The sequence below is a fragment of the Dipodomys spectabilis genome, unplaced genomic scaffold (assembly GCF_019054845.1).
Source record: "Dipodomys spectabilis isolate Male_0828 unplaced genomic scaffold, ASM1905484v1 ptg000505l, whole genome shotgun sequence".
Taxonomy (NCBI): Eukaryota; Metazoa; Chordata; class Mammalia; order Rodentia; family Heteromyidae; genus Dipodomys; species Dipodomys spectabilis.
In genome coordinates, this window is record NW_024871182.1 from 195,105 (window position 1) to 207,208 (window position 12,104).

At 40.5% G+C, this 12,104-nt stretch overlaps 1 protein-coding gene across 1 annotated transcript; it reads right to left on the reverse strand.

The window, feature by feature from the left end:
• Positions 1 to 9,243: 9,243 nt before the first annotated feature.
• Positions 9,244 to 10,691, reverse strand: LOC122099188 (endogenous retrovirus group K member 10 Gag polyprotein-like). The gene is made up of 2 exons (XM_042669803.1): positions 10,370 to 10,691; positions 9,244 to 10,283 (listed from the first exon to the last, which is right to left on the reverse strand). The coding sequence occupies exons 1-2, from the start codon at positions 10,689 to 10,691 to the stop codon at positions 9,244 to 9,246; spliced, it is 1,362 nt and encodes a 453-aa protein (XP_042525737.1).
• Positions 10,692 to 12,104: the final 1,413 nt, after the last annotated feature.

Below are 12,104 nucleotides of genomic sequence, written 5' to 3' on the forward strand. Positions count from 1 at the left end.
TGGTCAGGAAAGACCTCCTAGAATGAAGCTTGCTACTAAATAATTGAAAGTATAAAATGAGCAACCAGGAAGTTGTCTGTTGGTAAAGATGGAAGTATAGGAGAGGGTTATTAATTTCAGTTATTTTTTTGCAATATGATTGATCTTCAGTACAAATCTGAGCTTGTTGTCACAATGCATCTATCTCTTGGCATGAACTGAGCCTTGGCCTATTCTACCTCAAATGCAAGAGACTAGCAAAAGAATAACCTACAGTATTCCTGCCAAGGAATCAGGACAAGTAGTTGAATATCTAAAAGAAGCAATATATTGCTGGCATGGGAAGGTGTGGGAGAAACAACAGTAGAGAGAAAACTGGTGGTCACAACATATAACCCCTTCTCCTTCAAGGAAACTAACCTCCCACAAAGTGGCAGTAACATAATTCACCTAGTTCATTTTCTGATATAAAGGAAGGTATTGTGTCTCACTAACAATTCAATTGTAGTCAAAGAGAGGGAAATTATTTTGTGTCCCCCTTAGGCTCAGTCTCAGTTTATCTCCATCTTAGACTTTGTCCAGACTCTAATCCTAACAGAAGGTCCCTGATGAGGAGGAAAGCTTGATCTCCTGGCTTCTGACTGGCCCTGTGGGGACTGAGACCATTTTCAGATTAGAATCTGTTCCTCCTGCCAAGGCAGTGGCTTGTGGAGAGAAAGCTCATTCTTTGAATTGTGCCCTAGTACCAAATCTTTTCAGAGAAAGTCAAGGAATGACAGAGTCTGTCTGAGGGTGTTTCACCATTTACAAAGAGGTCAATTAATATCTGATTCTGAGGCCCAGGTGGAGGTCCTTCACTAGATCCTCTAAGATTTAGTGGGAGTTAGCTCAGGCTCCAGGCCGTCCTCATATTTCTCTAGCTCTTTCTCATGAACCAAAAGGTCACAGGAGTTGAGTTGAGAAACAAGGAGAATTGAGAGTAGCAGAAGAAACGTTGGCCCCTGCCAATTCAATTAGAAACTCTGGGTGAAAATGTGTTTGGAAAAATCTCCTAGGACCACTAAGATCATTTGGGAGTCACATCATAAAATTAGAGAATAAAAGTAATGAATTACAACCTAAATTAGTAACTTCATTGCTCTGACTATAAGTGTTCTATCAAAAGGTAGATGGCCTAGCTCTATGTTGATGAGGAAAGAGAGCACATTCTTTCCTCTCAAAGTTCTACTGAGTATCTTCATCCACTGTCCAGGTTGTTCTTACTCTCCACTTCTCTGTTACTTTCCTTTGCTGGTTCTTGTAATGACATTTGAAAGTGTTAACATCTTCAGATGTAATTAATTTTTATTTTAATCCATTTGTTATCAAATAAAACAAATTTTGGGGAAAAATCTGTCCGTGGTACATTCTCTCCCATGACCTATTTATTTGATGATATTAAGAATTATTTTTATAGTTTCATTTTTAAAATGTTTTGTTAAATTAGCACTAATTAGTTGCACATGTTTCCATCTCTGTATATGTGTAAAATATATCTTGAAAACACCTCATATGTTTTCTTTCCTCTTTTCTGAAATACAGATTCATTGTGCATCTTCCAGAATCATAAACTATTTTGGCCATATTTACTCTCCTTCACATTTCTGATCCTCCAGTGGATTCTTGCTATTACATATAATCAAGACAGATCCTGCTCTATCTTCTCATAAATATTTTAAGTGTATTTTATGTTTTGGAACGAGTTTCATCCGTGTACATTAAATATGCATGTACTTCAGTCGCATTGATGATGCAGATGAAGCTGTTTTTCTAACCTTCATCCATCTTCTATCATTCAACAACTTTTGATGAATATCATTTTATACGTCTTTATTCAACTTTTCAAGATAATTTGTTATTAATGTTCTAACATTGTCTTTTCCCTCAATTGCTGCCTTCTTAAAATTGCTTCAAATTATGAACTATATATTATGGTTCTGTATGTGTTCACTGATATATTTAAATTTTGGTCTACCATCCACATATTATAGGATATCTTTAACCTTTTGTAACTGCTCTGAAAATCATTATGGAGGTTCCTCACAAAAGCAAAAACACAATGCCATAAAACCCAGTGAAATTAGGATTAAGTGTATATCCAAAAATATTTTGAAATGAAATATAAGCATTCACTTCTCTTATCTCCCAGTATATGTTTATAGCTATGAATATCACATTGTCTTTATTGCCTCTTTCTGGTGCTCCTAGGTTGACTTCAGGGCTTGGGTGCTAAGAATACTCCTGCCATGAACGGGTAGATTCATGTTGAATCATATCCCTTCAATATGTATCCAAGTTGCTGTAAAGGTCATTAAAATACGTATCTTTTTTGTTATTGTGTAAACTTCCATTCTGAGCACCAAAGGAGTTGCACTAGTTTATAATGCCACACAATTAATATAGTTCCTGATTTATTTCAACCTCTCCAGCATTTGTTTTTATTTGTTTGAGTTGTGATAACTATTCTGATGTGTACGATGGAATCTCGGTGACTTTTTGATATATATTTCCATTGTGGATAAGAATTCCAAACATTGTATTTATTTATTAAACATTTACATTTGTACTTCATTCCTAATCAGTGTCTTTCTTTTTTGTTATTTGATCAATTTTTAAGTTTAACATTTGTGATTTTGTCCCATTCCAAGTATTCACATTAGTAAAAAAAATTATCACTGCAGTGGTGCACAATTTACTAAAATCAACAGATTGTACATTTATAACACTGTTTTTTTTTACAATCAGGCAATTATTTCAATAAAGAAGCTGAACATTTTTCACTGGAAAGATAGATTGAAAGGATAGTATCTCATATTAGTCCTAAGCTAATCTCAGAATTAACAGTCACAGCCAAGGCCCCAAGAGTTGGGCTAAGTAAAATTCACTAACATAGTAAAACTGCATTTAAAGTGATCAAAGGTTTCATAAGGTTTTTAAAAAGGCACCACCTTCAACGAGCAAATGGTAAGGTTCTCAAGCAGACCATAGGAATCTGAATATCAAGAAGATCAAAGGATAAAAGTATATAGAAATAGGGCTGGGAACGTGGCTCAGTGGTAGAGCACTTGCCTTGCATGCATAAGGCCCTGGGTTCAATTCTTGAGCACAACATAAGCAAAAAGAAAAAAAGCCAGAAGTGATGCTGTGGCTCAAGTGGTAGAGTGCTAGCCTTGAGCTTAAGAGCTGAGGGACAGCACCCAGACCCAGAGTTCAGGCCCCATGACCGGACCCCCCCCCCCAAAAAAAAAGAAAGTTAAAAAGTATATAGAAATACAGGTGGACCCGTTGCAACAATGAGAAGTACAAGTTGTCATGTCGAAAATGAACTTTACAACTTTGGTGGGGGGGAAGATTGGGTGGGGATGCCGGGAACTAGCTGGCAACGAAAGGGAATCCTGAGTTAGGGGGCGAGGAGAGAAAAATAAAGACATAAGCCAAAGGATGGGGTCGGGAGGTCTGCAGCTCAAGACTACAGCACCATTTATTTTTAACTCTCCTTATTATATACTATTAGAAGTCAAGAGGTAACCTAAGGTCACCATAGTGCAGAGAAGCAAGGAAAATTTTTAATAAAAACAAGGTGCAGATTGAAACAAGGTCAACTGACAGAAAGTAAAACAAACTCTACAGACATAGCAAAGCAAACCCGGGCACCTGGTGTTTTTATGAAAGCCAGTTCCTTGTACGTGCTTTCAAGTGAGCACAAGGGTAGAGATCACCTTGGAGCTTCACTGTCGGCTCTGAACATCTCTCCCACCTTTGTTTGAATAAGCGAACCCGCCTGTCTTAGGTTGGGTGGATCACCTTGTCTGTCTTACCCATCTTTGGGAACTTCTTCAGAGCAAAGCTGAAGGCCTTGTCTTAGATTGGTCAGACTGGCACCCCCTCTTACCCGTCTCTGGCTGCAGTTTCTCTAGGGGGGAATTCATTTATTTGGGGCTTGATGTTATGTAGCTGGCTGGCTAAACTCATAAGAGAGTTTTGGATGGCATGTATAATACAATAAAGGCAAAGAAAAACCATCAATAAAAGTGCACCGGGGCCAAGCAATGTCATTAACAATCCTTCAACATTAGTCAGGGAAAGAATATAACGTTGAAATTGTTCAAACAGCTTGTTAGCAATTTTGGCCACTTCAGAGTCCATCGATGGGGCTTGTTCTAATCTGGATATTTGCCTGTGAAGCTGAAAAAAATCTAAAGACAAGTTATTATGGTGCCAGATACCATTGAGATGTGCTACAACCTTTTCCCATGAGTGATTTGATTCATTATATATATGAGGAGTCACACAAATGAAATCAAACCTGGCATGACAGCGCACTCACTGTAAAGTTTGCAGAGCGCGAACTTGTTCTCCTAAAGACAATACTGACTCATATAATGCTTCTAGTTTTTGTTCTACCTTATCATCAATCCTACCTTGAAAGTGTAGAGCCTGTGCAGTATTATGAACAAGCTGATTAAGATAATGGGCAGTTTGTACATTTTGAGTGAGTGCCACAGCAGCTGCTGCTGAGGAGGCAGCTAATGAAATAAAGGCTAGAACAGCAACTATAAGTAGCCCAACAAATCTACGAGGGCGCATTAGTTCTTTCAATTGTTTTAACACCTGAATACCAGAATCTTCATACCAAGTTTCAGAAATATTTACAGGAAGCATAACAAAAGGTGGTTGTCTAACAATAAGTATGGATTCAGTTATGCCGCTATACAAGTTATTAGTAAAAGAACAATTAGAACAGGTAACATTAAATGAATTAGCTCCTACAGAAATATTAAATGGTCCATACATAATAACATGGGGTGGTGATACACAACTCATAATATTTTTTAAAAGGGATGCATTGGGCCAAGTTATATTATTAAGTGCAGCCACCAACATCCAAACATGATGTTGAGGATGCCCATTCATCCACCACAATCCAGGATTAAACTTATTAGTAAGATTAGCTCCAGACCAATCCAATAATTGAGAATTAGTTCCAGAAATATTGGTAACAAATGGCTGCCCATGTCTGCACCTTATTGGATGAGGCTCTCCTGTAGATTCTACTACCTGTGAAGAATTAATGCAATGGGGTATCCTATAGGATGGAGTAGAATTTGCAAAAACTAAATGGCCAGCTGTCAAGGATGTCATTTGTATATTGTATATTTGATTTTTGTCTGGGATCCAAATTTTATGAGTCATGGATTGCATAAAAGTACAGCCTGGAATGGAGCTTTAAAAATTGGTGGTAAAGCATAAAGGAGTTCCAATACTTGAAGCTGAGAAATCTCCCAGTTTTATATATTGGATGAAAGGATCGGGGACTGTACCATATGCTGATCTAGTAACATGAATGAGTACTTCAACTCCCTTCCAGGTCGCTGGGTGTACAATCTGGGGATCCGGCTGTAAGCCCAATGGGTCAGCGTTTGTGTCATCTGAATGAGCCTCCACAATCCTAATGCAGCCTTCAGGCAACCAGCGGGCGTCGTTTTCTTCCTGCGAGAAAACACAAACATATCCTCGACCCCATGTTAAAACCAGATTGGGCCCGTGCCAAGCACCTGTTAAAGTATCCTTCCACTTAACTTGAGCAAAAGCTCTTTGCTCTCTTTTTTCCCAAAACCACTGTGCTGCGGAAAGGCCATTACAATCTAAGTTCAAAAAATTTAGTACAAACAAAGCATGAGAAAGAATATTAACAGGAGAGATGGGGTACAATTCCCCACCTTTTAATTTAAAATTTTGATGTTTGAGCAAACCATTAGCTTGTTCAACAATTCCTTGACCTTGAGGATTATAGGGAATACCTGTAGTGTGAATAATCTGATAAGATTTACAAAAATTTTGGAAAGCTTGTACAACATATCCTGGACCATTGTCAGTTTTAATATATTTAGGAAGTCCCATAGTGGCGAAACAATGCAGAGAATGGGAAATACAATGCTTGCTAGTCTCCCCAGCAAGGGGAGTAGCCAAATAAAATTAGAATAAGTATCTATAGTAACATGAACAAAGTGAAGCCGTCCAAAGGATGGAATATGAGTAATATCCATTTGTCAGATCTGATTGGCAACTAAACCCCGAGGGTTAATTCCAATGGAGGGCGCTGGTAAGAAAGTATACAACTAGGGCAGGTCTTTAAAATTTGACGAGCTGCCTCACAAGTGATTTGGAATTGTGGGCGTAAAGCACGACTGTTTTGATGATGGATGGCATGTGATTATTTTGCCAAATCAATTTGAGTAAGAAAAACTTAAGTAGCCTTGTCTGTAATAGCATTGCCCTCACTTAATGGACCAGGAAGTTTAGTATGGACACGTATAAATCCAAAATAGCATGGACAAGTGTGAGAGTGAAGAAGAAGCTGTATTTGGCAAAAAAGAGTTTGAATAGTGGAACTTGCTGTTCCAAGAAAGGGGACAGTTTCAATAACCTGAAGGGCTAGAATAACATAATGACTCTGAATATAAATTAAAAGCACTAGTAGGCAGAAGTGTAAGGGCCTGTAAACCTGCTTGGAGCTCAACTTCCTGGGCTGAAGAAAGACCAGTATCCCAGGATGTAGTATTTCCATCAATAGTAAGAGCGGCCATTCAATTAGAAGATCCATCTGTAAACACTAAGGCAGCCATAGAAAGAGGTGATAAAGATACCACTCAAGGAAATATGAAAGTATAAGAAGAGGCAAATTGAAACAATTTGTTAGAGGGAAAATGATGTGAAATTGGGCCCATAAAATGAGCCCAAGCAATAGCCCAGGAATCACAATGAAAATAAAGCCATTCCTGCTATTGTAATGTATAGGGAATATAAATAGCATGTGGATCTCGTCCGAGATATTTACAAGATTCCACATGGCACATGTGAACTAAAGTAGCCACCAATTCATAATAAGGAGTTAATACTTTTGAGGGGGTAGCAGATAAAGAAAGCCATAAAAGGGGTCCCTTCTGCCAGAAGACCGCTGTGGGAGTATGAGGTGTAGTTAAAATATAAGCTTCCCAAGGAGCTGAATAATCAATATAATTTACATGTTGGATAGAGATAGCAGAATTTACTATTTTTAAAGCTTCAGCCACTTCAATTGTTAATTCTCTGAGGAATGCAGGGTTAGGGTCTCCTTTTAACAAATCAAATAAAGGTTTTTAATTCAGCTTTAGATAATTTAAGATAAGGGCGAAGCCAATTAATATCTCCCAGAAATTTCTGAAAATCAGGTAAAGTACGCAAATGAGAAGTTTTAATCTGTAATTTTTGACTAGTAAATAATAAGAACTCAAAATATAACCAAGATAAGTGAACGGAGGATGCTCTTGCACTTTATCATTGGCTACAATTAATCCAAAATAGCTAAGGTCTAGTTTTAATTGTCCAAAAGCTTGTCGTAGTACTGTAGGGTTTAAATGAGCTAACAATATATCATCCATATAATGAATGATATAAACAGAAGGAAATTTTTGGTGAGTAAAAGAAAGAGCCCAAGCTACAAAACTTTGACACAATGTGGGGCTATTTGCCATGCCTTGAGGCAACACTAGCCAATGGTACCGTTTCATGGGTTCTTTAAAATTAGTGGAAGGGACACTAAATGCAAAAAGTTTGCAATCTTGATGGGCAAGGCATATGGTATAAAAACAGTCTTTTAAATCAATTATTATTTTGTATGTATGTTGAGGAATGGCCATTGGGGAGGGCAAACCTGGTTGTAACGGCCACATAAGTTCCATGGTAGCATTTATTCTCCGGAGATCTTGAAGAAGTCTCCATTTTCCAGATTTCTTTTTGATAACAAAAATACGTGAATTCCATGGGGAAGTAGAGGGAGGTATATGGCCCAATTCCAGCTGTTCCTGCACCAGCTGCTGGCAACAATAATCCTTTCATTTGATAGGGGCCACTGATCCACCCACACAGGAGTTTTTGATAACCATGTAATAGGATCGGCGTGAGAGGCAGGATGAGCAGCAGCCCCCGCTAAAAATATCCTAAACCTTGTCTATTTGGTCAGGGCTGTGGCTGAATGGGCTCTCGAATGCCTTGTTGACCAATCCCCAGTCCCCCTGAAGGTAGCAGTCCTTGATCTAAGAGTTGTCGAGTGACTACATCATTTTGGCTAAACAAATAAAACTCATTTTTTCCATAATATCTCTTCCCCACAAATTAATGGGCAAATGATCCAGCACATAAGGCTGAAAAGTTCCAGAATGGCCTTCATCATCTTTCCAATTGAGAATAGCACTGCTTTGCTGTGGATCTGTAGCATGGCCAATTCCTTGTAAGGATGTGTGAGAGGCAGTAAGGGGCCAGTGAGAAGGCCAATATTTTTTTAGCTGTTACAGATACATCTGCTCCAGTATCCAACACGCCTCGAAAAGGCTTTTCTTGAATATAAATTATAAGTTCAGGCCTTCCTTGTTTTATATTTTGAATCCAGAATACATCTGAGGCCCCAAAACTTTTTGTGCCTCTAGGGGCAGAAGTAACAGAATTTCCAACAGAGAGTAAAGGAACAAGGACCAGCTGAGTGATTCTTTGCCCAGCAGAAATAGATATAACTGCAGAAGGTGCTGAGGCCATAATTTTTATTTCTCCAGTAAAGTATTGATCTATCACTCCTGGGGTAATATGTAGGCCTCTCAATGCCGAGCTACTGCGGCCTAATAATAGGCCAACAGATCCTTTTGGAAGGGGGCCAAATATGCCCGAAGGCAGAGCTTGAACTCCCATTTCAGGAGTCAATACTGTGTAGGTGGAAGAATAGAGGTCCAATCTTGCACTTCCTGGGGTTGCTCTGAGGAGATTGGAAACCGTTTGTTGTTGTTGTTGTTGGTTGCCAGCGGGTAGGCCTGAAGCCGTGAAAAGGACAGGGCTGCCCCGTTTTTTTGTTGAGGGGCCAGGGGCTGGCCCCTCTGCCAGTTTTCTGGAATCGGATGGCCAGCACTATCAAAAGTAGATTTACAATCTCTGGCCCAATGCCTTCCTTTATTACATCGGGGGCATCTCCTTAGTTTAATTCCCTTTTTCTGATTAGGACATTGAGTTATTAGATGGCCCATTTGGCCGCAAGAAAAACAACTGCCAGGAGGTCCAGCACCTCGGAGAAGTCTTCCTCCATTTTTGCCTCCCTGAGGAGTGGGGAGGAATTCAGTTATGGTTTGTCCCTGAAGTGCAGCAGCCAGTGTGAGGCCCTGCATATAGGATGGGCCAATGTTGGCACAGAGCCGAATATAATCAGTTATTCCTCCTTTTTTCCAAATGGTCTAATGGCTGCTTCCAAGCTGCATTAGCATTTTCATATGCCAATTGTTGTACAAAAACCATACCAGCATCCCCATCTTGGATGAGACGGCCTGTTGCCCCCAGTAACTGAGAGACAAAATCTTGATAAGGTTCATCTGGTCCCTGTATAATTTTAGAAAGATCCTCAGTCTTATTAGAGTTAGGAAGTTTCTTCCAGGCACGCTTAGCAGTGGCATTAATCTGAGCATATGTGCCCACAGGGTAATTTAACTGGGTATGGATGTCATTATAAGCACCTTCCCCAGCAAGCTCTGCAAAAGTAGTAGGTATATTATTAGCCCTATTAACCTCTGCTGTGGCCTGACACTGTTCCACAAATTCAGACTTCCACAACAAGTAATCTCCTCCACTAAGAGAAGCTCTAGCTAATTGTTTCCAATCATTAGGGCATAAAGCATCAGTGGACAATGTTTCCAAAATTACCTGCGTAAATGGAGCTGTAGGTCCATATTGAGAACAAGCATTTTTCAAGTCTCTTATTTGTTTAAATTGAATAGGTTGGTGAGTTCTTTGTTGCTTTTGGTCCTCCATTACAGGAAATAAATGAAAACCAGAAATATCCTCCACTCTTTGAGCAGCCTGTGCTAATGAGAGCTGCAAGGCACTACGCCTGGGAGGGCAAATAGCCCCTGTCCCAAGAGGGAATTCATCATTAGGAGGACTAGATAACTTCAAAGGCCTGGGCCGACTAGGCTCCACTGACCCAGTAGACTGCACCTGGGGAATAACAGGCGGAGGGGGTGGCAGAAAGAAATCTGAGTCCTTGGGAACTGTTAAAGTGGGCTCACAAACATTCACCCTTAAAGGGGGTTGCTGCTTTGCTTCAATCTGACAATTTTTTATAACTGAATTCAACATTTTCTCAAAATGGACTGTTTTATCCTCAGTAGGGTCATCATATATTTTTTCCTCAGCATCTGAGTCATCTGACTTTTCCTCAGCATCAGAGCAATCTGACTTTTCCTCATTTTCTGACCCAATAGATTCAACTTTTATCAATTTATTTGATTTCTCTTGGGCAGCAGTATGCTCTCCTGGAGCAGGCAAGACTTGTTACCCTGTTCAACTTCCCCAATCAACTGATTAAATTTTATTTGTTCATGTCTGGGGTCCAGAAATTCTTGAACTAAATGCCAAAGAGTAAAAGCATCCACTGGGGTTGTTTCAGGGCCACTTGCATCATAATGTTCCTGAATCATTTTTCCTATTTTTTGCCAAGCTTCTAAACTAATGGTTCCTTCCTCAAGGAACCAGGGGCATACTTCCTCGATAAAGCGAAAGAAACTCTCTAATTGACTCTGTCCAACTTTAACTCCTCGAGCTTGGAGCATGCCCTTAAGAGCCTGCGCATATAACTTGCGACTGTTACCTTGCCCCATAATTTCTTACTCCCAACTATACTATCACCCACTCTTTTTCTGGATGCATCCTCTTAACTTAGCGGGGTCCTCTGCCTTGATCCCAGGTTTTCAGGGTCCCTGTTCAGGCGCCACTTGCCAGAACCACCCGGCAACAAAAGGGAATCCTGAATTAGGGGGCGAGGACAGAAAAATAAAGACATAAGCCAAAGGATGGGGTCGGGAGGTCTGCAGCTCAAGACTACAGCACCGTTTATTTTTAACTCTCCTTATTATATACTATTAGAAGTCAAGATGTAACCTAAGGTCACCATAGTGCAGAGAAACAAGGAAAATTTTAATAAAAACAAGGTGCAGATTGAAACAAGACAAGGTCACCTGGTAGAAAGTAAAACAAACTCTACAGACATAGCAAAGCAGACCCGGGCACCTGGTGTTTTTCATGAAAGCCAGTTCCTTGTACGTGCCTTCAAGTGAGCACAAGGGTCGAGATGACCTTGGAGCTTTACTGTTGGCTCCCAACATGGGAGGGGGTGTGAGGAGGCTGGGAAGGGATGTGAAGGGTAAACAAAGGAGGAGGCTACAATGCTTGATAAGAAATGTACTCATTATCTTGCCCATGTAATTGTAACCCCTCTCTACAGTATGTTCACAAAAAAAAGTATATAGAAAGACAAGTTTAGAACATTGACTCAGAATCGGGGTGGGGGGGACAACAACTAGACACCAAAACTCAATGCTGAAGGAAAGAAGTGTTTTACCCCAAACCTCAGTTGTGTCTGATTCTCTCACACCACACACACACACACACACACACACACACACACACACACAGACACCCACACCCACATACACACATACACACACACACACACACACACCTCGTTTGTACAGAGAATCCCAGGGGCAGTTATATCTGGGACAATGAAGCTTTTTTCCTCTTCTTTTAGATAATCAAATGTGATGTTTTGGTTGGCTCCACAGCCGCCCCACAACTGAGCAGGAGGAGAGAAAGGATGCCTTAGACTGCAGGATGACTTTGTGTACCCCTAGCTTCCTGTGTAAGAATGCAGTTCGTGGTCCCCTAGACAGGAGTGGCCAAGCTGAAATGCGGGTATGCTTTGCCTGGAAGATGGCACCCCAGAACCCTGCATGCATGGTGAACCGGGCATGGGAAGCCCTGTGAGCATCTCTGGGATGGCCTTCCAGTGGTGTGGAGAAGTTGACACATGTAGTTGGACATGGCAGGAGGCAGGAGAACAGCAGGAATCCTGAAGACAGAAGAGGCACAGGTGTGAATGTGCCTTTCCGTGGAGAAGCCTAGGCCATGCTAAGGAAGTTCCCAGCCCGCATGAGTTGGCCACCACACAGGACCCCAGATGCCCCACCCAGTCTTGTCCACAAAGCTTGGTCCTGGTCCAGATCTGGAACCTC

Bases quoted from the DNA above. Each gene is read 5' to 3' on its own strand.
- LOC122099188 (XM_042669803.1), bottom strand. From the start codon at position 10,691: ATGGGGCAAGGTAACAGTCGCAAGTTATATGCGCAGGCTCTTAAGGGC. The intron at 10,284-10,369 runs GTAACAAGTCTT...CTATTGGGTCAG, and splicing joins GATTGGGGAAGTTGAACAGG to AAAATGAGGAAAAGTCAGAT.